Consider the following 25,864-nt stretch of genomic DNA (forward strand, 5'->3'; position numbering starts at 1 on the left):
CCCCAAATTAAAAAACAAAACAAAAAAAGTGCCACAGTGGCTAACCAAAGTAAAAGAAACAGTGAGAGGCAAAAAAGCATCCCTTGAAAAGTGGAAGTGAGGAAAATTGAAAGGAGCATAAACTCTGGCAAATGAAGTGTAAAAGCATAAATTAGGAAGACCAACGAAGAACAGTTAGCCAAAGAGTCAAAAAGTAATATCAAAAAAATGTTTAAGTACATCAGAAGCAGGAATCCTGCTACACAACCAGTGGGGCCACTGGATAATCAAGATGCTAAAGGAGCACTCAAGGACAATAAGGCCGTTGTGGAGAAACTAAATGAATTCTTTGCATTGGTCTTCACGGTTGAGGATGTGAGGGAGATTCCCAAACTCATTCTTTTTAGGTGACAAATCTGAGGAACTGTCCCAGATTCATAGAATATCGGGTTGGAAGGGACCTCAGGAGGTCATCTAGTCCAACCCCTGCTCAAAGCAGGGCCGATCCCCAATTAAATCATCCCAGCCAGGGCTTTGTCAAGCCTGACCTTAAAAACTTCTAAGGAAGGAGATTCCACCACTTCCCTAGGTAACGCATTCCAGTGTTTCACCACCCTCCTAGTGAAAAAGTTTTTCCTAATATCCAACCTAAACCTCCCCTACTGCAACTTGAGACCATTACTCCTTGTTCTGTCATCTGCTACCACTGAGAACAGTCTAGAGCCATCCTCTTTGGAACCCCCTTTCAGGTAGTTGAAAGCAGCTATCAAATTCCCCCTCATTCTTCTCTTCCGCAGACTAAACATCCCCAGTTCCCTCAGCCTCTCCTCATAAGTCATGTGTTCCAGTCCCCTAATCATTTTTGTTGCCCTCCGCTGGACTCTTTCCAATTTTTCCACATCCTTCTTGTAGTGTGGGGCCCAAAACTGGACACAGTACTCCAGATGAGGCCTCACCAATGTTGAATAGAGGGGAAAGATCACGTCCCTCAGTCTGCTGGCAATGCCCCTACTTATACATCCCAAAATGCCATTGGCCTTCTTGGCAACAAGGGCACACTGTTGATTCATATCCAGCTTCTCATCCACTGTAACCCCTAGGTCCTTTTCCGCAGAACTGCTGCCTAGCCACTTGGTCCCTAGTCTGTAGCGGTGCATTGGATTCTTCCGTCCTAAGTGCAGGACTCTGCACTTGTCCTTGGTGAACGTCATCAGATTTCTTCTGGCCCAATCCTCCAATTTGTCTAGGTCCCTCTGTATCCTATCCCTACCCTCCGGCGTATCTACCTCTCCTCCCAGTTTAGTGTTATCTGCAAACTTGCTGAGGGTGCAATCCAGACCATCCTCCAGATCATTTATGAGGATATTGAACAAAACCGGCCCCAGGACCGACCCTTGGGGCACTCCACTTGATACTGGCTGCCAGCTAGACATGGAGACATTGATCACTACCAGTTGAGCCTGACAATCTAGCCAACTTTCTATCCACCTTATAGTCCATTCATCCAGCCCATACTTCTTTAACTTGCTGGCAAGAATACTGTGGGAGACTGCGTCAAAAGCTTTGCTAAAGTCAAGGAACAACACGTCCACCGCTTTCCCCTCATCCACAGGGCCAGTTATCTCATCATAGAAGGCAATTAGATTAGTCAAGCATGACTTGCCCTTGGTGAATCCATGCTGACTGTTCCTGATCACTTTCCTCTCCTCTAAGATTGCGGGGTCATTAGAGGTGGTTTTGGAACAAATTGATAAACTAAACAGTAATAAGTCACCAGGACCAGATGGTATTCACCCAAGAGTTCTGAAGGAACTCAAATGTGGAATTGCAGAACAACCAACTGTAGTCTGTAACCTACCATTTAAATCAGCTTCTGTATCAAATGACTGGAGGATGGCTAATGTGACACCAATTTTTAAAAAGGGGTTCAGAAGCGATCCCAGCAATTACAGGCCAATAAGCCTGACCTCAGTACCGGGCAAACTGGTTGAAACTACAATAAAGAACAAAATTGTCAGACACATAGATGAACATAATTTGTTGGGGAATAGTCAACATGGTTTTTGTAAAGGGAAATCCTGCCTCACCAATCTACTAGAATTCTTTGAGGGGGTCAACAAGCATGTGGACAAGGGGGTATCCAGTGGATATAGTGTATTTAGATTTTCACAAAGCCTTTGACAAGGTCCCTCACCAAAGGCTCGTAAGCAAAGTAAGCTGTCATGGGATAAGAGGGAAGGTCCTTTCACGGATCAGTAACCAGTTAAAAGATAGGAAACAAAGGGTAGGAATAAATGGTCAGTTTTCAGAATGGAGAGGGGTAAATAGTGGTGCCCACCAGGAGAGTGTACTGGGACCAGTCCTATTTAACATATTCATAAGTGATCTGGAAAAAGGGGTAAATAGTGAGGTGGCAAAATTTGCAGATGATAAAAACCTACTCAAGATAGTTAAGTCCCAGGTAGACTGCGAAGAGCTACAAAAGGATCTCTCAACTGGGTGACTGGGCAACAAAATGGCAGATGAAACTCAATGTTGATAAATGCAAAGTAATGCATATTGGAAAACCTAATCCCAACTAAAAGTATAAAGTGATGGGGTCTAAATTAGCTGTTGCTATTCAAGAAAGATCTTGGAGTCATTGTGGATAGTTCTCTGAAAACATCTACCCAATGTGCAGCAGAAGTCAAAAGAGCAAACAGAATGCTGGGAATCATTAAGAAAGGGATAGATAAGATAGAAAATTTCCTCATTTTGCCTCTATATAAATCCAGGGTATGTCCGCCCATATCTTGATACTGAGTGCAGATGTGGTCGCCCCATCTCAAAAAAGATATATTGGAATTGGAAAATGTTCAGAAAAGGGGAACAAAAATGATTAGTGGTATGGAGCATCTGCCATGCCAGGAGAGATTAATAAGACTGGGACTTTTCAGCTTGGAAAAAAGATGACTCCTTCTCATAACACAAGAACTAGGGGTCACCAAATGAAAATAGGCAGCTGGTTTAAAACAAACAAAAGGAAGTATTTTTTCACACAATGCACAATCAACCTGTGGAACTCCTTGCCAGAGGATGTTGTGAAGGCCAAGACTATAGCAGAGTTCAAAAAGAACTAGATAAGTTCTTGGAGGATAGGTCCATCAATGGTCATTAGCCAGGATGGGCGGGGATGGTGTCCCTAGCCTCTGTTTACCAGAAGCTGGGAATGGGCTACAGGGGATGGATCACTTGATGATTGCCTGTTCTGTTCATTCCCTGGTATTGGCCGCTGTCGGAAGACAGGATACTGAGCTAGATAGACCTTTGGTCTGACCCAGTATGGCCATTCTTATTGGTCACCTAAAAAGAATGCCTCAGATGTGGTAACCTTCCTCACATCCTCCGCAGTAACTCCAATGCAAAGAATTCATTTGACTTCTCCCCAATGGCCTTGCCTATCTTGATCGGTCCTTTAGCACCTTGATCAGACAGTGGCCCCACTGATTGTGCGACAGACTTCTTGCCTCTGATGTACTTAAAAAAAAAATGCTGTTAATTTGTGTGTGTCTTTTACTAGTTGCTCTTCAAATTCTTTTTTGACCTGCCTAATTATACTTTCACAATTGACTCAGAGCTTAGGCTCCTTTCTATTTTCCTCCATAGGTTTTATTTCCAATCTTTAAAGAAAGCCTTTTGGACTCTAACCACTTCTTTTACGCTGTTGTTTAACTTGGGAGGTAGTTTTTTGGTCCTCTTGTTATTGTTCTCTTTGATTTGGGGTATGCCTTTAGTTTGAGCTTGTGTCATGGGGTCCATTCACTGCAAGCAGCACCTCCTGCTGGCCATCCTGGGGATTAGCTCTGCCAGATTGCATTCCTACTCTGGTGTTGTTTTCTCCCATCTTGTCTCACTTTGTTGCCCTGCTCACTCCCAGGTCTGCAGTTTCCCTTTTCGTGGCTGGCCATCTGGCCAAGTCAGTAGAGTCCTCCTCTTCTGTGGGATTCGCAGTATTTCCAGACCTGCTGGCTGGCACCTCCAATGTCCTTGCCACTCCCCAGTGGCTAGTAGAGGAACCCAGGCCCTCTACAATGGAACTCTCTACATAACAAGCAGCAACAGTCCCTGTACAGTCTTACCCCTTACTGCTGTTTCCCTGGGCTTCTTCCTACTTATCAGGGTTCCCCCCGCTCCGGGTTTGCCAGTCTTTAACTCCCACCATTCAGAGAGTGATTGCAGACTACTTCCATACAGCCTTTCCCAGCAACAACTCTTACTTCAGCTAGCTATCTGACTTTATTCAGGCCCTGCCTGTATCTGCACAGGTGAACTTGTCTTTAATTAGCTGCCTCCAACCTAAATCTCCCCTGCTTGCAGCCTAATTAGTTGTTTGGGCCTCATGGCCTAATTCAGCTCTTGCAGGGCTAGTGAGGGTAAGTTTACCCCATCACAGCCTGTATCAAGGTTTCTTCTAAACTCTAGGGTACAGATGTGGGGACCTGCATGAAAAGCTCCTAAGCTTACTTTTACCAGCTTAGGTTAAAACTTCCCCAAGGTACAACTAGTTTACCCTTTGCCCTTGGACTTCCACTGCCACCACCAAACGTTTATCTGGGTTTATTTATTAGGAAAATGTTGTTTGGAAACATCTTTCCCCCCAAAATCCTCCAAACTCTTGCACCCCACTTCCTGGGGAAGGTTTGATAAAAATCCTCACCAATTTGCATAGGTGACCACAGACCCAAACCCTTAGATCTTAAGAACAATAAAAAAAAAGCATTCCGTTCTTGAAAAGAAGAATTTTAATAGAAGTAACAGTAAAACAGAAATAACAATAAAAAGACTCACCTCTGTAAAATCAGGATGGTAAATACCTTACAGGGTAATTAGATTCAAAACACAGAGAATCTCTCTAGGCAAAACCTTAAGTTACAAAAAGACACACAGACAGGAATATCCATTCTATTCAGCACAGCTTAATTTCTCAGCCATTTAAAGAAAACAGACTCTAACGCATATCTAGCTAGATTACTTACTAAGTTCTAAGACTCCATTCCTGTTCTATCCCCAGCAAAAGCATCACACAGACACACCCTTTGTTTTTCCTTCCCCCCAGCTTTTGAAAGTATCTTGTCTCCTCATTGGTCATTTTGGTCAGGTGCCAGCGAGGTTATCCTAGCTTCTTAACCCTTTACAGGTGAGAGGATTTTTCCTCTGGCCAGGAGGGATTTTAAAGGGGTTTACCCTTCCCTTTATATTTATGACAGCCTGTATTATGGTGTTTTAAAATAGTTTTCATGAAGCTTGCAAGCATTTCACTCATGACTGTTCCTTTTAATTTCCATTTAACTAGCTTCCTCATTTTTCTGTAGTTTCTCTTTCTGAAGTTAAATGCTATTGTATGCGTTTCTTTGGTATTCCCCCCCACCCCCAAGGATATTACATTTAATTACACTGTGGTCACTATTACCAAGCGGTAATACAGTCCTACTGCTATGCTCTTTTTATTCGAGCATGGAATTTCTATCCCTAGAGATTCTGTTAAAGTTATTTAAAATTTTTACTATATTCGATTCTTTGCTTTCTTTCTTACATAGTGCCACTCCCCGATCAGCACAAGTTTCTCTATCAATCCTCTATATTTTGCAGCCTCGTATTACTGTGTCCCACTGATTATCATCATTCCACCTATTATACCAATATCCTCGTTTAAAATTAGGCACTCAAGTTCACCTGTCTTAGCGTTTAGACTTCTAGCATTCATACACAAGCGCTCATAAAATTGATCAATATTTAGTTGTCTACCTTCATGTGATGTAATTGAATGGGACTCTTTCATTTGACTGTTTCTCTTCGGTTCCTTCAGTAGATTTTATCAACGCCTATCCTCTCCTCTTTACAAGGATATAGAGAATACCTTTTAATATATCCTTCCCTATGGGAGGTCTCTGGCCGAACTGTGTGCTCCTCCACACCTGTAGGCTTTTCCCCACCTTTAGTTTAAAAACTCCTCTATGACCTTTTCGATTTTCCATTCCAGCAATCTGATTTTGTTTTGGTTTAGGTGGAGCGCATCCTTTCAGTCTAGGCTCTTCCTTTCCCAAAAGGCTCCCCAGTTCTTAGTAAACCTAAAACCTTCCTCCTTACACCATCATCTCATCCATACATTAAGACCCTGAAGTTCTGCCTGAAATTGGTCCAGTGCATGGAACTGGAAGCATTTCAGAGAATGTGCTGTAGGAGTTCCTGGACTTTAATCCATTACCTAGCAGCCTAAATTTGGCCTCCAAGACCTCTATCCTACCTGTTCCTATGTCACTGGTACCTATGTGTATCACAACCTCCAGCTCCTCCCCAGCACTCTACATAAGTCTGTCTAGATCAGGGGTTCCCAAACTGTGGTATGTGTAGCCCCAGGGATATGCAAGATGTCTCAGGGGGGCATGCCGGAGAAATTGTGTAATGGTGGATTTTATTAACTGTTTTCTTTATTGCATTTTCATAAGAGGCTACTCAGATAACTCTGTGGGAATTTGTTATATAAAATACGGTAGTTAATTTACTTTAAGATGTACCAATGAGTACCCTGATACACAGAGACGCTAATGTACAGAGCCCTCACCTCCAATCACTGTACAGCGCGAGTTCAGTCGCCCAGCAAGTGTGCAGAACTTAGTCAGGGTTTTTTTGGGGAGGTTGTATATGTTGCACTATAACTATATCTGTACGTAACAGTGCAACATGGACAGATGGCTAATACAGGTAGTGTGAAGAAGAACAATCAAAGGATCAGTGATGAGAAGCAAAGTGATGAAATTTGTCCTGCTTGCTGAAATCGCTGGTGTGACAACAATTACCGACTCAACATGCAGATCTCAGCCTGTGAAGCGAAACGTTGACACCAGGGACAAAACGGGATGCATATCAAAGAGACTTAAATATGATGAAAAGTCCATCGAAATGGGCTTTACTTGGGCTGGAGGCAGTGAATTCCCTCAGCTGCAGCGTGTGCTATGTGGTGAAGTCCTGTCAAATAACAGACTAAAACCACCTCTTCTACACAGACACTTGGAAACAAAACATAAACAACACAAGGGCAAACCATCGGCATTTTTCAAGCGGATGTGAGTGCAGCTAATGGCGAGCAAGGAAGTTTTGCGCTCTGCTGCTCCTGGTGTCAATCTTAAGGCCCTTGAGGCATCATTAGTGAGTTACAGAGTTGCAAAGTCAGGAAAACCTCACACTGTAGCAGAGGAACTAACACGACCTGCGGCTGCAGACACGCTAAGCACTATGCTTGGAGAGAAGGCCCAAAAATTAATTCAGTTAGTGCCATTATCAAACAACACAGTGTCACATCAAATTGATGACATGGCCAATGAGGTCCTAACTCAATTAGTGACCTGTGTCAGGAGCAGCCAGCACTTTGCAGTTGGAACAAAAGCAGTTGGCTTAGTTTGGGATCCAGATGCTAGCAGAGTTCCCTGAATTGTCAGACAGGGCTGGTCAAGGTTTTGATGCCATTTGCTACAATGTACCTGTGTGAAAGTGGATTTTCATCATGCACTGGAATGAAATCAAAGTATTGTCCAGTGCCTTTGTGTAGAAAACAACTTACGACTCCAACTATCACCTATCACACCAAACATATACGCTGGTGCTCAAACAACCTCATCTGTCATGTTAATGGTGAGCGGTACTACTAAGCCATTCTTTATGGTGGTCAAAAATATGCATATATTAAAACTAAAACAGTAAATGATATGTACTATAGTCCTTTATATCATGTGTATTTAGATTCATAGATATTAAGGTCAGAAGGGACCATTATGATCATCTAGTCCGACCTCCTGCACAACGCATGCCACAGAATCTCACCCACCCACTCCTGCGAAAAACCTCTCACCTATGTCTGAGCTATTGAAGTCCTCAAATCCTGGTTTAAAGATTTCAAGGAGCAGAGAATCCTCCAGCAAGTGACCCGTGCCCCATGCTACAGAGGAAGGCGAAAAACCTCCAGGGCCTCTTTCAATCTGCCCTGGAGGAAAATTCCTTCCCGACCCCAAATATGGCGATCAGCTGAACCCTGAGCATATGGGCAAGATTCACCAGCCAGATACCCAGCAAAGAATTCTCTATATTTGTGTATTATAATTTGTACATTTTGTACACTGCTTGGGCATTAAAAGGCTTTATAAAACCTGTATTCTGGTAGGGGGTACGTGGGCAGCTGGTGGATCTGGATGGGGGTACGTGGGCAGCTGGTGGATCTGGATGGGGGTATGCAATAAGAAAATTTGGGAACCTCTGGTCTAGATGGCTTGTGAGATCCGCAACCTTCATACCCAACAAGCAATTCACCATGCAGTTCTCCTTGTTATGACAAACCCAGCTATTTGTATTTCTAATAATCCAGTCCCCCATTACTATTACCTGTCTTTTCCTGATACCTCGTCGGGGGAGGGGAGCCCAGTTATCCTCAGTGCAAGACATCATCTGGAAGGAGAGTCCCAACTATGGGATCATTTCCTTCTACTCGAGCCTGATGTTCTCCTTCCCTGAGATGTTCATCCTCCTCAGCTGCACAAATGCTGTCAGAATGGGTGTGGGACCACTCTTCTGCGTCCCACAAAGCCTCCTCTTTGTACCGCTCTATCTCCCTTAGCTCCTCCAATTCAGCCATTCTGGTGTCAAGGTCCCGTATCCAGTCTCTGCAGGCCAAGAGCTCCTTGCATGGAATGCACACACGCCACCGGCCCACAAGGCAGGAAATGGCATATGCTGCATTCAGTGCAATAAACTGGACAACTTCCCTCCCCCTGCTGGACTTCTGCCTGCATTCCTTTTACTCCTGCAGGCTTGGTGGGGATTTTTTGGAGGGGGGTGTTAATTGGCCTGAGTTCAGAGACTGTTAATCAGGTGTATCTGGCTCCTACATTCCCTCTCTAAACTCCCTGGCAAAATGCCTGAGATGACTTAGAAGCTGGCTTTTTAACCCCCTGTTCTCCCTGAGTAGCCCCTCCCCCTCATTAAGCGACCCTTAAGGGAACGAGGAATCAGAGGACATGGGAAGCTCTGAGCCTTGCCTAGAAGGCTGCTTGACTCAACACACGGCCCCTAAACAGACCACACTATAAACGTCAATCCAGCAGGCACACAGCAAACAACCTAACAGACCACAGACGAGGGAGGAGAGACAGATGCTTCCAACCAGAGAGCTACTTGTCGCCCCTGGCTCCCAAGACACAGCTCCCTCCACTCCCTGCACACAGCAAAGGGAAGGCAGAGAGCTGATGCCTGGTAAAGCCATGGCTTCAGGGGGCACGGCTGGGCAAAAGCCAGTAGGGTTTCCACTAGAGGAAAGCAGACCAAACTCTACTCTTTTCAGACTTGCCAAGCAACTTGTACGGTGCATCCAGTCAGCCCTGCATTCCTGCCCACATCTGAGAAAAAACAGAGCAAAAGACCCCTATAACGCACCGTTTGGCCTAGAGCTACCTGCGGAGACTAGCAGTCCCAGCTCTTCCAACTGCCATTAATATCTCTGTGCACTTTACAGTCCTTAACAGGCAACGTCTCAGACCCCCACCGCAGCAGGAGGAAACTGCCATGCATCTATTTCACAGAAGGGGTAGCTGCACAAAGTCACTGCTAGCATGGCTGGGAAAGAACCCTCCTCAGCATGGCAGAGCCAGGTCTCATCCACTTGGCCACGCTGCCTTTCAGAAGGAATGTGCCACGCTAAGTGCTTGGCTAGGCTGCCTCTGACCTAGGCTACACTCTGCTTGGAGGGGAACAGAACAAGGAACCTTGATTCCAAACAGCCCAGTGAATCTGCAGATTAACCTATGAGTTCTGGGGCACTAGAGGGGAGGCCTTTGAGGCAACCAAAGTGTAAAATTTGGATTGTTAAGTGCCTCAGGGCAGGCACAGCACCTAGCACAGGGCGAACCTGGTCTAGGAGTGCAGCCTCTAGGAGCTACTGCAACTCCACAGCTAACTAACAGCCAGGACCCAGGCTAGTGGGCACTGTTATGATGAACGTTTACGTTCTGAGGCAAATGCAGCTCTGGGGTAAAAGGGCAAAGGCTCACGCAAGCCTGTTCCCTTCTCTAGGAGTGGGAAATTCTCATTCCCCTTCTCAGCCGCACTGACAAATTCTGCAGCCTGCCTAGGTGGAGTTGGGGGTGAGGGGGCAAAAACAGGGCTCCAAACCGCCCCCAGCTGATTGGTTTGTATTTAGGGCCCACCGTCAGCCAAACAGCCCGGCACACAGCTATTGCTCCAGGCTGCCACAAGCCAGGCAGCTACGGGGGCAGCTCGGCTCCAGGGCCCTGTAACTGCACGGCGACTCCCTGCTCCCACCCAGGACAGCTATGCTAAGCATAGTGGCTTTAAGGCTGTGATGTCTGGTGTGGGGGCCCTGGGGCAAAGGGAATGGCCTAGAACCCTCTAACAGCCAGGCCCCCTCTGCACAGCAAGGGAAGGACCCTGGGCCCTTTCTAGCCATTCCTCTAGGTCTCCCTCTGTGGCAGGTACTTTCCAGCTTTAGCAGCAGGCGTGGCTTGTGGGAGGGGGTGACACAGGTGCCAGGAGGGAAGTGCCCCTCCAGTTTAGCCTGAGACTCCCAGCCTCTTGCTGGCCTTGGAGAAGCTGGTTTGCAGCAGCAGATGCCCCCGCTACCTGGCCGGCAGCACCAAGAGCCCAGGGGGCCCAGGACGGAGCCTGGTGCAGCATGGCACAGCTGGCTGCCCTGGACCTGCAACCTCTGCACCAAGGAGAATCCCACACTGGCTGCACAGCAGGGGGACCACCTCTCATGTAGCCACAACCCCCAGGGCCAGCAGCGAGTGACCTGCCCCAGCTGCTCCCCAGCCCCCTTCACTTCTGTGCAGCACTGGACACACTCCCAGGAAGCACAGGCACCCATGGGAGCAGCCCACCCTATTCTACGACCTACACATGGTGCCCCGCTCACAGATCACAAGGGGAGCCAATGCCAACTTCTTTTATTCAGGGCGGGGGGCGGATACGTTTGCAGCAGCTCAGAAGAGTAAAACCCCCAACACCTCCAGCCTCATGTACAGCCCTTGGCTGGACAGGCTCCAGCCCACACACCCTGCAGGCATGCATAGCCTCCCTATAGGGCAAAGCCCCACTCCGTCTCTATGGGCCTGGCTCTCCCAAGGCAAGGATCACAGGGGACTGGAGGAGACGTTGCCCTATGGGGCTCCCCCTTCCACATTGCTGCCCCTTGCCCCTCCCCGATTCAGATCTCATCCTCTCTGTCTTGAGTAAAGGGGGCTGGGGCAACCCCTGCCCCAGTGCAGGCAGATACTGCCGAGAACGGAGTGTGGCCCCAGGCTCTGAGACCAGCCCCAGCTCCCCTCAGCAGCCAGGAGTTGGGAAGGTTCCCTCCATGGGTCCAGAAACGCCCAGCCATAGGCCCAGTAGGCGCCTCCTGCAGGTGTCTGTGTAGCTGAGCAGCCCTCTCCCTCTGCCCCCCACTCCCCGTGTAGGGAGAGGGGAGCACCGCCAGCTGTGGCTATTTGATGTGGTGGTGGAACTGGATCACGGCTTTCTCCTGCTCATGCGTCTCAATGGCTCCAGGCCGGATTCTCCGGATTTCGTGGATGGCGTCGACTCCGGTGAGTCTCTGGGCTTTCACCAGGTAACAGGCCAGCATGGTTCCTGTCCTGCCAAATCCCAGCATGCAATGCACTGCCACCGCCTGGGGGAACAGCACACGGCAAGGTTAGGCCAGGCCTGGTACCTTCACCCCCACTCACATCTCACTGCCTGGGAGCAGGTGAACGTCCCAGTGCAGAGCAGGAGAGGCCTGCCCCCATCTCCGGCACTGAGCGACAGAGCTGGGTGTCCTCAGCCGTGAATGCCCTGGCCAGCCCGGTAGTTGGAAGCCCTGGTTGTGCTGTAGGGAGCCCAGTGTGCTGCTGTGGGGAGTGGCAGAGAGACACCCTAAGGCTGAAGGAGAATGACTGCCCTCTGCTTACCCAGCACCAAGCACTCTGGGGTGGTAGCAGCAGTAGGAAATACCCAAGGGCTGGCAGGCTCCTCATCCTGCCCTGGCATTTTTCCCAGCATGAGCCACGTTCAGAGTAATGGCTGCTCAGGTGTCTGGACTTCAGGCTCCCATCACAGGCAGTCAGGACCCAGAGGGCGTGACAGGATGAAAATGGTGCAGTGCCCCCAGGATCCACACTGGGTGCAGGTGCAGAACAGCTCTTGGCCCTGCCCCACTGAAGCAGGGATGGGAGGGGTAAGGAGCTGTAAGACCTGCCCTACCCCAGCCAGCCTCAGAGTTGGGGTGACTCTGGGAAATCCCCCCACACCTGTGGTGACGTTTGAGAACCTGCTGCGTCAGGGCCCTCCGAGGCGGGTTACAAGCTGCCTGGGGCCGAGCAGCTGCTCACAGAGAGCTGCAGGGGGCTGTTATACGCCAGCCTGGTGCCCCCAGGCAGAGATTTTCTGTGGCACAGGCAACGCCAAGCCTCATGCTTCTGGGCCTGTGGAAAGCCCTGTTACCGTTCCCATGGCAGATCCACACCACCAACTCCCGTCTCCTCCTGGGAGCTAGCTAGCATTCAAGCCTGCCCTCTCCTGGATGGAATCAGAATGGCACAGCCATGTGTCTCTGGCTCCACACTGCCTACAGTGCAGGTGTCCAGGGTCTGGACCTCAAGCGGAGTCCCATGCCAGCCAGCACTGGGAAGCTCCCATTGACACAGTGTGAGGCACAATGACCCCAGCTCTAGGGACCAGGGCTGTTCCGATCACTGAGTGAGGGGCAGGCCCAGAGGGGACACGCCTGAGCTGGGTCACAGCACGAGGCATGAGCAGCCCCACCAGGGAGGGGGAACTCCAGCACTGCTGGCTCAGACCTTGGCCCCTTCTCCTGGGACCTGCCCCAGAAGAGCAGCAATCCCCGCCTGCAGGCCCAGAGCCCTTCCTGCTGCTCTGGGCAGAGTTTGGGCTTGAAGGAGAGCTCTGCTCAGGCCCAGTTTTAAAGCCCAAGCTGAACCCACCCGGGGCACAGCCGACCCGAACCTGCCCTGAGCGTCCAGTCCTTTTCAGACCTGCCCCAACCCTGACATTTCCTCTCCATTCCAACACCAGAGCCTCGTCCCTGGGGCTCAACCTGGTGGGGACTCCCAGCTCCCCACGCCCTGTGCCCGCAATCTGTCTCTGGCCACAGCTGCGTTATTTGGAGTCGCTGCGACTCCTCAGTGCACTCACTCCGCAGCGCACACAGCGTGCCAAGGGGGCGGCCGGTGGGAACAGGGCATGCAGACACTGTCATGCCAACCCCACAGGCCGGGGGAGGTGATGAGAGCTGACCTGAGCCGCAGAGGGTCGGTTTTTTTTCAGACCTGAGCTCAACTCCTGGTTGGGTCCCAGCGAGTTGCCAGGCTCTAGCAGGAAGAGAAGGGCACAGGGAGAGTGGGGGCACTTCCTGGGCATCACAGCCACATGGCGCTTTCAGACCAACAGCCAATCCAGCTGCAGGGGTGTGTATGCACGTGGGGAGAGGTTACGGACAGGCCAGACCTCTCCCTTGGTGCTGGCGTCCTCCACAATCTGCAGGAAGCGCTTGATCTGCTCCAGCGATGGGGCACAGAAGTCCTGGATGCGGAGGTGATGGAGCTTGATGCCAGGGCAGGTGTCGTGGTAGGGCGGGCTGCGCTCGGTCAGTGACACCAGGTGCTGGACGCCATGCTCATGCATGTACTGGTAGTGTGCGGGCTGCCGTGGCATGGCCAGCCCTGCCAGCTTGCCAGGCACCACCCAGGAGAAGTTTGGAGGGACGGCTGATGCCATCGGTGCTGCAGGCAGACACAGCAGCATGTTAGAAAGCGCACTGTAGGAAGACACATTCTTAGCACCCTGCTGCCCCTGTGCCCCCATCTCCAACCTGGCCCAGGGCCTCCCTCCATCCCCATCCCTGGTTCCAACCTGGTCCTCACAGCTTCATCCCCATAGCCCCAAAGGCTCCAACCCCTGCTGCTCTAGGGCAGTGGAGGGGACGGGGAAGGTGGCACCATCCAGTCCCCTTTTCACTCCACGTGCTCTGCAGCCTATCCATTAACTGCCTGACAATGGGGCCAGACACTTGCATGGTGGCACCAGCCCTGCCCCATGAGTCCAACATTGACTCCAGCTGCTGGAGCTGGCACAGCTGCAACACACGCTGGGCGGCAGTGGGAGGACTAGATACACAAGCCAAGGCTGCTGAGTATAGAGCACAGCCTGACCCCAAAGCTGCAGCATGGAGCTTGTCGGTCTGTCATTCTATGGGGCTGGGTGGGGAGCTGCCATCACCACAGTTCCTGGCCTCCCTCGCAGATCCAGCTGCAGTCACTACGCTGTCTAAACCTGAGCGGGATTAAGGGGCACAGGAGCCAAGTGTTGATAAATTGGAGAGGGGTCAGAGAAGAGCAACGGAAATGAATGACTGACAGGTTAGAAAACCTATCTGATAGTGAGAGAGTCCCGGAGCTCAGTCTATTTAGCTTAACCAAGAGAAGATGAAGGGGTGACTTGATCATGGTCTGTAAGTACCTACATGAGGAACAAATATTTGATAACGGGCTCTTCAATCCAGCAGTGAAAGGTAAACACGATCCAAAGGCTGCAAGTTGAAGCTAGACAAATTGCGAAGGGAAAGAAGGCGTGCATGTGTCCCCATGATGGGGATTAACCACTGGAACCATTTACCAAGGTTGTGGTGATGGAGTCTCCATCACTGGCCATTTTTAGATCACGACTGGATGTTTCCCTAGCAGCTCTGCTCTAGGAATTATTTCAGGCCAGGTCTCTGGCCTGTGTTATCCAGGGGTCAGACTACATGATCACCAGGATCCCTTCTAGCCTGGGAAGCTATGAAACAAAAGGATTCCTCTCTCTCGGTCACGTGACAGCCCCGCTCAGGAGGCAGAGGGCTGAGCGTTGACTCCTCCCTGACTCCGAATGGGACTGGCCACACCCCATCCCGTTGAGACTGGAGCGAAGAGGAGCTGGCTGAGCAGAGCCCAGACACAGTGCAGCCATTAAAACAACAAGGAGTCCAGTGGCACCCACTGCCACTGGCAGCTCCCACCCAGGCCCACCAGCCCCTGGCCTAATGTACTATACCCCCAAAACAGAGTGCCAGGGCTTGGGGCCAGGGGAGGGGGCATGGCCCAGCCCCCTGCAGAGCCCTCCTGTGCCCCCTGCTCACTGACCCAGGTCAGGCCTAGCTGCCCCCAGAGCAAACTCCCTGGGGCCATGAAGCAGAGCCCCAATCCCAGCACCTGGCAGCCACAAGAATAATCCTGCTCCATAGAAGAGTTGGGATAAATTCCCGTGGGCCCCCCCCCCCCCCCCCCCCCGGGGCTGGGCGGATCCATGAACACCTTTTCATTGGGGAGCAGGGCCTGTGCCAGAGACCAGAGTGCACTGTGGATTCAGGGCCCTATTCATATCCCCACACCTACTAAGGGGGTGCTAAGGCCAAAGCGCTGGGTCCCCTGGCAGGCCTGGGGCATTGTGGGATTGCTAGATGCCCTTCTGGGCCTGAGATGCCCCTTGTCCCAGAGGCACGTGACCTCTGGGAGGTGGAGGAAGGTGTCAGGGTGCATCAGAGCTGCTCCCACCACAGGCTGGCCCCAGAAAAAGCAGGATTATCTGCTCGGGGTTCAGATGGTCACAGACAAGGGGGAGCAAGGTGCCTAGCCCTCGGCTGGCACCAGTCCCCAGACAGTCAGGCAGCACTGTGCAGATGCCAGTACCTGTCAGAGCCATGATTTCTCCTGGCTTTCCTGCAAGGAAGTGGCTGGCGATTCTGAGCTCCTTCCTGCCGTCCTCACCTCACCCAGGCAGTGCAGGGCCACCTGGAGACTCCTGCCTCAGCCACCCAGGGGCCCCAAGGCACCCACAGTCACAGGGCAGTTCTGTAGGGCTAGTTCCCAACCACTCTGAGTCTCAGCACCCCAGATGAGATGGGGATCAAACCATGCTTCTGGCTGAGGTATTGGGAGGAGGACCCACTGAAGATAGAGTTTTGAAAGCGCTCCCCATGCAGCAGTTCCCCCCCTCACCTCTTCCTCACATGCACGCATGAACCCCAGGCACTTTGGCATCCTGCTCTTTCCTGTTTGCTCCTTGTCGGGATCAGATCCTGCAGTGACAAGGGCCAGAGGAAAGCTATCCTGCCCCACCCCATCAGTCTAATCCTGAGACACAGAAATGGAGCCCTGGTCATTTTAAACCCCGCTCATTGTCTCTTCTCTAGGGAAACGATGGATGCTTTTTGGAGTCAGATTAAATAGGGGGAGAAGAGCCCTAATTTAGTGCAACACCACGGTCCTCATTTTAGCTGCCCCACAGAAGACACGCACCCCATGGATCCAACAGCCTGGAACGCAGCCCCAGGACACACCCGAACTACAGGTGCCACAGAACTGTCACTAGCCATTTCCTGACAACTGCACAAGGTTCACATTTCAGCCAGCCAGTGCCTGGGGAGAGCGTCAGTTCCTGAGGGGGGGTGGAGTGGGGGAAAAGGACACCCAGACTCCCTGCACCGAACTCTCGGATACATCTCTGCCTGCCTCAGTGCGCCAGCACCCCCAGCCGGACAACACAATGACCTGGCCTGCACTGACCTCCAGGGAGCTCCCTGGGTGGCTGCACCCTGCACACACTTAACATCACAAGGGAGGGTGTTGGTGAATCAGTAACACTCCAGCACTACAGCTCCTCAGGCCCAGCAGAGCAGCTGTTCCATACTGACTGTCACAGATAAGCCAGCAACGAGTCCCAGACCCAATATCAAACATTTTCACAGTATAGTTGCTGAGAGGATCATTTCCATCAACCTCTCATAACAATTATTTAGCCCATACATTTTGGGTAAATCTTAGAAAATGTCATCTCAGCCCCATGGCTGTGCCCTACCCTGTAACATAACAGACATTTAATCCTTTAAAACGCTTGCTAATTGCTTGCTGCAATAATATCATGTGTCAGTGAGTTCTGCAAGATAACGGGACCTTGTTTTAAAAGGGGTTTGTTGCCTTATTTTGTATTATGGGAAGGGAATAAGGAGAAGACTTAACAGTCCCCTCTGCTCACCTTTCAAATCTCTCCCCCAAAACCTCTAGCCTAGTGGTTCTCAAACTTTTGTACAGATGACCCCTTTCACACAGCAAGCCTCAGAGTGCGACCCCCCCTTATAAATTAAAAACACTTTTTTTTTTTTTACATTTAACACCATTATAAATGCCAGGGGTGAAGCAGGGTTTGGGGGTGGATGCCAGTTTGACAAGCCCCAGTTTAACAATCCCTCCTCTAACCACTGCAGCCCCGCCAGGACTTTCTGTGCCTGTGCTAACCGCAGTGGTCAGGGGAGGGCTCTTTCACACCATCCACTCACTCCCACAGCAGCTGGGGAAGGAAGTATTTTCCACATTCCTCGTTCAATGCCACCCAACACAGATCTGCTCTAGGAATTATTTGGGGCAGTTCACTGGCCTGTATTATACAGGGGGTCAGACTAGATGATCACAAAGGTCCCTTCTGTACTTAGCTCTATGATCCTGGTGCTGGGTGGACAATGGGACCCACTGGGTTTCAAAGTCTGCTCCTAACTATGCAGTGTTTGCAAGGATCAGGACAGCCCAGGTCACTCCCTCAGCATGATGAACCCGGTGGCTGGCGGTTTAATGCAGGCCAATGAAACAGGAGGCTGTGAGGGGTGATGCCTGGCACCCCGGAGATAGCACAGTCCCCCGAGCTAGCATCCAGCCCCCAGCCCAGCCCCCACAACTCCCCCAGTCCAGCACAGCTGGCACCCCAACCACGCCCCCACACCGGCACCCCCCCCAGGCTAGTACCCACACCCCACAGCCACAGCCCGGCACCCCCCCACAGCCCGACACCCCCCCCCCCCACAGCCACAGCCCGGCACCCCCCCACAGCCCGACACCCCCCCCCCCACAGCCACAGCCCGGCACCCCCCCACAGCCCGACACCCCCCCCCCACAGCCACAGCCTGGCACCCGCCCCAGCCTAGCACCCCCCCGCCCCGACAGCCACAGCCCGGCACCCCCACCAGCCTAGCACCCCCCCCCCGACAGCCACAGCCCGGCACCCCCGCCCCCCCCAGCCTGGCACCCCCGCCCCCACAGCCACAGCCCGGCACCCCCTGGGCCCAGGCCCTCCGCGTCTCACGCTCCCAGCCCGGGCTGCAGCAGGCGGAGGCCGAGGCCGCGGCCGCTCTCGGAGCCCGGCCCAGCACCTGAAGCCGGCCCGGCTGGTGCGCACCCGCTCTCCGCAGCCCGCCGGCGGGAGCCCCGGCCGCGCGGGGCCTGGCAGAGTCGGGGCCAGGCCGGGCCGGGCCAACGCGTGACCTGGGGCCGTGCGAGCCGCGGGTGTCTGGCTCCCGGGAGCCGGGGGAGGCGCCAGGCCGCTGCGAGCCCCGGAGCTCCGGGCGGCGCTGGTTGGGGAGGTGGGGAATCGCTGCGACTTGCCGGCGCTGGGGGTCCGGTCGGTATCGCTGATCGCCGCGGGGAGCTCGACAGAAGCTGGAAAATTGCTTGATTATGATTGAATCAGAACCCAGTTATCCGGCCCGCAACTTCTGGGACAGGTGAGGCCGCGCCCTGCTGCGCCCACGCAGGGCCGCCGCGGAAGGAGTTGTGGGGCAGGAAGCAGGCAATGGCTGTAGCAAGAGAAGCCCTCCAGAAGCTCCAAGCCAATGAAGGGCTAGCAGGCTGAAACAGGAGGAGAAGGAAGGTAGTGGAGTAACAGCCATTGAGCGTGTTATAAAGGGAGTCGGTATCATTCTTGTCACTTTGCAGATGGGGAAACTGAGGCACATATCAGGGAAGTGACTTGCCCAAGGTCACATAGCAGGCCACTGGCAGAGCCAGAGGAGAACCCCTCCGCTCTGGAGTCCCAGGCCTGAGCTGTCTCCATCAGGCGCATGACTCAACAGAGTTATTTTTCTGTTTTCTAAGTAGAGTAATTCCTTGAACTCTGTAAAGGGATCCCTGCAGTCTGACTGAAGGGCTTGTGCCTGGAAGACACACCTCCATGCGGCCATGAAATTAATTAACACTGGAAATGTTACACAGCATGTGCTCTCTCTTCCCCCTTCCATGATTCCCTATATCTGCCTCTGTACACAGGGGGCTGGTGCCCTGCACTCTTCTGCCACACAGGTTCCCCTCAGGGCCCCCAGAATATCTGATATTGATGTTAACGCCTCACTGAGATGCAGAGAGCAGTTCACCACTCTCACAGTGACAGGCTCAGGCTCTTTGCAGACTCAGGCAGTGTTGCTGCATCAGTCACAGTCAAGGCAGCTTCTCCATTTCAGAGCAATTGTCTCAGGCTCTCTGCAGACTCAGGCAGTGTTGCTGTGTCCATTACATTTGGGGCAGCTCCTCCCTCTCACAGCAACGGGCTCAGGCTCTCTGCAGACTCAGGCAGTGTCATTATGTCAGGTACAGTTGGGGCAGCTTCTCCCTCTCACAGCAATGGGCTCAGGCTCTCTGCAGGCTCAGGTAGCATCGCTGTGTTGGTTACACTCAAGTGAGGTTTTTATGATTTTCTTTGCAGCCATGAGGGCTAGTAACTGCCTTTTGTTCCAAGGAAAGCTGTGATTGCAGGCTGTGAGGAACAGGGCTCTAGGCAGAGGCCTAAGTGCCTGGGCTCTAATTCATCCCTGGGGAGGAGAAGAATTCGTGTGGTGGTGGCTGGGAAGTGCTGGTGTGTAGGGTTGGTGTATTTCTGGGGACAGCTGATGGATTCACAGGGGTTGCTTGTTCAGGGTGTGTGTGACAATTTTATTACTTTAAATTTGCATGCACAAATATTGTGCATTCAGGCTGGGATTTTCACAGGTGACTGAAACTCTCTCAGGCTTCTTTGGAAATCCCAGGCTAATTTCCTCAGGAACATCTGAAAACATTTTCACCAATAAATGAGCAGCCTCCCACATCCCTGCAAAACAGTGAATGAATAGAAAATGATATGCACAAATCTTGTTATCCCAAATGAAGTTCCCAAACACTTCAATCCAAACACACTGGTGTAAATAAAACAATAAAACAAGTTTATTAACTACAGAAAGATAGATTTGAAGTGACTACAAGTAGTGAGGCATAAAAGTCAGAATTGGTTACAAAGAAATAAAAGGCAAAACACAAACTAATATCTAACTTAACAAGCTCAGCGAATTCAAAGCGAACTCTCTCTCATCACATGTTCTAACAGTCTTACTGGCTGACTCTTCGAGCCAGGATCTCTCTGCCTCATCCAGTGATGCTTCCTTTGTCTTTTAAGTGTTGTCATCTCCAGCTGAGGTTTGGGAGCAGAAAGTCTGTTTGCATGGGAAGCCCCAGCTGTTCCTTTGCCAAGATGTAAATTTCTCACTCACACCCTTCTTCCTGCCAAAGAATGTCCCCTTAATCAGGTGATAGTCCATTTGTCTATGTTGGTACCTGGCCAAGGCATCAGTTTGCCTTTTGTCTCTGAGGAACTGGTTTGTGCTTGCTTTTCTAAACTTGGAACATGTCTCAGCAGTCTCATACTGTATAATCTTATGACTTTACATACAATGTTGTCACACATATTGTACCAGAACAGTAATGACCAGCAAATTATGAGTTTTCAAATGATACCTCACTAGTCATATTTTGTACAAAATTTATCATCGTCTTGTAAAAGTGGTAAACATAAGGGTACAGACTGTCACACCTACTTTAACAGGGTAACAAGCCTTGTGGATGGGGGGAAGCAGTAGATACGATATGTCTTGACTTTAGTAAGGCTTTTCATACTGTCTCGCATGAGCTTCTCATAAACAAACTAGGGAGAGATAGCCTACTATAAGCTGGATGCATAACTGATTGGAAAACCATACTCAGAGAGTAGTTATCAGTGGTTCACAGTCAAGCTGAGGTCCCACAGAGATCCGTCCTGGGTCTCATTCTATTCAATAGCTTCATACATGATTTGGATAATGGCACAGAGAGTACATTTACAGATGCGGATGATACCAAGCTGGGTTGCATGCACTTTGGAGGACAGGATTAGAATTCAAAATGATCTGGACAAACTGGAGAAATGATCTGAAATAAATAGGATGAAATTCAATAAGGACAAATGCAAAGTACTCCAGTTAGGAAGGAAAAATCAGTTGCACACATACAAAATGGGAAATGACTGCCTAGGAAGGAATACTGCAGGAAAAGATCTGGGGATTATAGCAGATAACTAACTAAATATGAGCCAACAAAGTAATAGTTGCAAAAAAAGTGATCATTCTGGGATGTGTTAGTAACAGTGTTGTAAGAAAGACACAATAAGTAATTCTTCCACTCTACTCAATACTGATAAGGCGTCAGCTGGAGTATTGTGTTCAGTTCTGGGCACCACGCTTCAGGAAATGTATGGACAGAATGAAAAAAGTCCAGAGAAGAGCAAAAAAAAAGATTAAAGGTCTAAAAAACATCCTATGAGGAAAGATTGAAAAAAATGAGTTTGTTTAGTCTAGAGAAGAGAAGACTGAAGAGGGGTCATGATAACCGTCTTCAAGTATGTAAAATGAATAAGGCAAAGCTACTGTTGAAACTTGCATTATATGCCAAATAAAAAAAAAATGCTGTTAAAAAAAGTGGGTTTAACAAATTGTGGTTTTCAGCAATATAAGCTCCTGTATTTTCTGTATACGCCAGAGCAGCTTCAGCTAACTCTCCCTGTATGCGCATGCTTGAATAAATGGACCTCAGGCTTTGTTCTGATCCAAACACAATGTGTGGTTAATTTTTCCACGACCATCGTGGTGCCGTGACTCGGATAGATGGTGACCCCCAAGAGCCGGAGGACCATGAGCAGTTCCCCACCAGACCCCGGGCCCATCTGAAAAGGTAAGAGACCTTTTGAAATCTCTGTATTGGGTTTCTGGTGGAGGACTGCCCGTAGGCTCTGGGTTCGGGTGAATTGCACTCTCTATTTGGACTTTTGCTGCCAGACACACCTGATGCCCTTGGGGTGGGTCAGAGTCCCATCCAGGTTTGGTTTCCCTGGGAAGAACCACTGAGGGTGGCTGGGCAGTTCGTGGATAGATCTGGGCAGGTCGTGGATAGACCTGGTTCCATGTGCCAGTGTGAAAGTGAAGGTTGGTAGACTGGTGTGAGTGTAAGTCACAGGAAGACACCCAGAACGCCCTGCGAAGCCGTGGGCTCATTACCGGCGAGGGGCCTGTCTGGGTCTAGGAGTGTGTGATCCCATCCCTTCCATCCTTGGATGGTCTGTTTCCATACCCTCTTTCCTCCCCTGTCTCTGGTTCCCACCTGAAGGTGGTTTGAAAAGCCACTGACTGGTCTGATCTCCTCGCCCAAAAACAACAGAGTATGTGGCGCCAGCTGATGCTCTTTGCTAAAGGGGGGCTGTAAGACAGTCGTGGAGGCCCTAAACAAACCTTCCCTGTGTGAGTGGGACGAGTGAAAGATCTGTAGGGATTCTGGGAGCCAGGGGGTCCAAAAGGGATTCCCGCACTTGCCAGCTAAAATGGGGGCCGGTGAGTCAAAAAGGATCACTGTCCTGCCAAAAGGCACACACTAGTTCACTTGTAAGTTTCTGGAAAAGTTGGAATTGGTATACCAGGAATAGGGATAATCGATGAAGTGAGCTGTAGCTCACGAAAGCTTATGCTCAAATAAATGTATTAGTCTCTAAGGTGCCAAAAGTACTCCTTTTCTTTTTGTGGATACAGACTAACACGGCTGCTACTCTGAAACCTGTCTTTGAAGTTATGGTTTCCCTTAGAGGGAAAGCTTCGACCTTAACAAGATTGTGCACCTCAGAAGTGCGCTTCTGGCCAATGTCAGTGTGAGGCATATTTCTATTGGCATGAAGAAACAGAAGGGGGGGAAAAAAACCCGGCTCCATGAATCTCAAATGAGGAGTCTCAAGGACTCCCAGGAGAAACTTACAACATGATTAAAAAAAGATAAAAAGAAAAATTGGCAAAGAATTTAAATCCAACTAAGCCGGCAAGAACTATTAAGCAATGGAAGCCCCTTACATTCACCCTTCAGACAGTGTCTCCCCATATTGAGGAAATGTTCCCCTTGCGCTAGTTCCCGGGCATTGGTGCTTCGGGTCATGAGACCTCGGTGTCTGCACATGCACCTTGGTCTCCTACTTGGAATTGTATAATTTATTTAAAAATTTTCCAAAAAATAAGAGAGGACCCTGTTAAATTAAAAAAGAAATTGCAAATTGTTATAAACTGTTATAACCCTACATGGGCAGATTTAAACCAGCTTCTATGAGGGGTCATGCCTAGGAAAACACTGAGTTGCCTTTGTGAAAAAGCTCAGAGGCCCAAGCAAAATCCAGGCCATAACCAGAAAAAGTTAAATAAAATCAGGAAAAAGCTGCTAAATAAAATTCTCACCATCTGCCCAAAGAAAGCTGACTGAAGCAAAAATTAGCACCTGTGAACAAAGTAAAAATAAAAATTTAAATAAAACCCAAATACTCTCACCACCACATTAAAATTAAGTTAATGACCTTCCAGCTCCAGAACATACAGGAACCCCGTAATAGCCACCCATTGCAGGGGGAGAAGGGGAAGGCCAAACCAAGGTCCCCACCATCCACCTCCCCTAGGAACCCAGTGATGGCGTGTGTTACTATTGCAAGCAAATGGGCCATTGGATACAGTAAATATCCCTACCGCCCTGGTCGATCCAAAAGCCCGTAAAGGTTGGCAATACTCTTTTTCCCCACCCCGTCTCTTCACCTCTGTCCGTTTTTGTCGGTCCTTTGTTTGACCATCATGCTTTCCTCCTAAGTCCTTGTTCACCTGCTAACCTTTTGGGAAAAGCATTGCTGTGTAAATTAAATTGTATAATCTGCTGTACCCCAAATGGTGTGATCTGGACATGCCTGATCCTGCTCACAATGAGATCCTGGCAGTTTACCTGACCAACCCCAGCCCTTCCTCGTTGCAACTGCTGGCTAAGGTCTCTCCCTCCTTGTAAGCCTTGTGAGCCGATTTAGTTGGGGATTGGTCCTGCCTTGAGCAGGGGGTTGGACTAGATGACCTCCCCGTCCCTTCCAACCCTTATATTCTATGATTCTATGATCATGCCGACCAGGTTCAGTGCATTGGGTCTGCCCAACCAGTTAAGATTCACCTAAACCCAGCAAGACCCCTTCCTGAGGTGCAGCAGTACCCTCTATCAAAATAGGCCAAGGAAAAATCCAACCTGTTCTTACCTCCTGCATTCAGCAAGGAGTCATTATTCCTGTGGTCAGTGAGTGTAACTCCCCCATTTTACCGTGCTGTTGATGCTACTGTTCTTCCTATCTTTCCCGTTGTCCCTAGTCCTGCTACTATCCTTTCCTGCAAAGCACCGGTGCTGAGGGGTTGTTACCGTCTCAAATAAGAAAAAGGTTGTATTAAGTCCAAACATATGTAAGCAGAGTCAGGATGGGCTCCACCCTGACATCTGGTGGTGAGGTGTGGCAAGTAGTGGAAAAGAACTTCAGGGGCTGATCTCAATTTGCATAGGCACACCCACCCCGCCTAGAATGAGGCCATAACTGCCCAAATGGTCACTTTGGCTGTTGTGGGATCCCCAGTGTCTTTGTTATTGGGGCGGGAAGAGTAAATTGTTATTACCCTGATTATGGGAACTGTGCTTGGAACTGTACTTGGCCTTTTGTTATGATGGAGGGACTCACCATCAACTGAGTAGCACTCGCTAGGCAAGGGACATGGGTTCCAAAACTCTGTGAATTGAGAGAGACTTGAGACAGGTATTAGTACCTGGTGGTGTGGGCCCCTTTGTGAGGGCCTGAAGCACCAATTGCACCTCTGTCTCTCTCCACTGTGGAATGTCAGAGCTAATTTTGGGTCTATTAAGAGTCTTGCTGCAGGCACTCTGCTGCATTCACTTTGGCCTTATGGTGCACCAGCACTAAGGCCCCCACTACTATGAGCTGAAATCACTGAGAGCTGAAATCACTAAGAGCACTGTGTCAAGTAGTGGGGAGCCAGAAGATCTAGAGTGCAGTGGTGCTGTTCGTGAGACGGCGAGCTGAGCAGAGCTGTTCGTGAGACGGCGAGCGGAGCTGAGCAGAGCTGTTCGTGAGACGGCGAGCAGAGCGGAGCTGTTTGTGAGACGGCGAGTGGAGCTGTTCGTGAGACGGCGAGCTGTGCAGAGCGGAGCTGTTCGTGAGACGGCGAGCTGAGCTGAGCGGAGCCGGTCGTGGTGGAGTGGAGCCGTTCGTGAGACAGCGGTGTGTTCGTGAGACGGCGAGCTGAGCAGAGCTGTTCGTGAGACGGCGAGCTGTGCAGAGCGGAGCCGGTCGTGGTGGAGCAGAGCCGTTCGTGAGACAGCGTAGCAGAGCAGAGCCCTGTGGGGCAGTCAGCTTCAGGACACGGAAGGTACCCCTTACCTCTTTCCCCCCCCCACAGGCACATTTTAGCCAGACTGGGGAGTAACACTCTGCAGATGAACTTTTGAACTCTGGGGCTGGACTTTTTGGATTTTGGGTGATTTGAGGATTGCTGGACTCAAGAGACGTTTGGGTTCTGGGACTCAAGAACCTGAGGGAAAGGATGTGGCCCAATTTTCTGGGGTGGGTCTTTGCTCATGGTTTGGTTAATGAACACTAGTTGTGGTGTTTCCCCAATTTAACGCTGATGTCGTTTACCTCATGTTATTAAAGATTCTCTACTACACCGAGACTCTGTGCTTGCGAGAGGGGAAGTATTGCCTCATTGAGGCGCCCAGGGGGTGTGTAAGATTTTCCCAGGTCACTGGGTGGGGGCTCGAGCCAGTTTTGTATTTACTTTGATGAGAGGGAACCCCTGTGTACTGAA

The 25,864-nt window shown here is 50.4% G+C and overlaps 1 protein-coding gene and 1 long non-coding RNA gene across 9 annotated transcripts; one reads left to right on the top strand and one right to left on the bottom strand.

Annotated features, from left to right (window-relative positions):
• Positions 1-10,950: 10,950 nt before the first annotated feature.
• DUSP23 (dual specificity phosphatase 23) lies at positions 10,951-18,619 on the bottom strand. 8 transcript variants are annotated; one of them, XM_043535288.1, is made up of 4 exons: positions 18,486-18,615; positions 16,053-16,132; positions 13,525-13,799; positions 10,951-11,689 (listed from the first exon to the last, which is right to left on the bottom strand). In XM_043535288.1, exons 3-4 carry the CDS (start codon positions 13,792-13,794, stop codon positions 11,504-11,506), a joined length of 456 nt encoding a protein of 151 aa, XP_043391223.1. In that variant the 5' UTR covers positions 13,795-13,799; positions 16,053-16,132; positions 18,486-18,615; the 3' UTR covers positions 10,951-11,503. The 8 variants fall into 8 exon arrangements, with proteins under 8 accessions (XP_043391223.1, XP_043391225.1, XP_043391224.1 ...); XM_043535290.1 differs by lacking the exon at positions 18,486-18,615 and adding an exon at positions 18,280-18,369; XM_043535289.1 differs by lacking the exon at positions 18,486-18,615 and adding an exon at positions 18,254-18,333.
• LOC119564156 lies at positions 18,467-24,560 on the top strand. Its single transcript, XR_005223016.2, has 3 exons — positions 18,467-18,604; positions 21,824-21,890; positions 22,739-24,560. It is a non-coding gene; the product is annotated as an uncharacterized LOC119564156 (long non-coding RNA).
• The last annotated feature ends 1,304 nt before the right edge of the window (positions 24,561-25,864 follow it).

This window comes from Chelonia mydas, chromosome 24 (assembly GCF_015237465.2).
Source record: "Chelonia mydas isolate rCheMyd1 chromosome 24, rCheMyd1.pri.v2, whole genome shotgun sequence".
NCBI lineage: Eukaryota > Metazoa > Chordata > Testudines > Cheloniidae > Chelonia > Chelonia mydas.

What these genes read in the sequence shown, in the direction of transcription:
- DUSP23 (XM_007066067.4), bottom strand. Translation starts at nt 13,794, where the DNA reads ATGGCATCAGCCGTCCCTCCAAACTTCTCCTGGGTGGTGCCTGGCAAG. An exon ending in ACGCCAGCACCAAGGGAGAG is followed by an intron (nt 11,690 to 13,524) that starts GTCTGGCCTGTC and finishes CTGTTCCCCCAG; the next exon opens with GCGGTGGCAGTGCATTGCAT.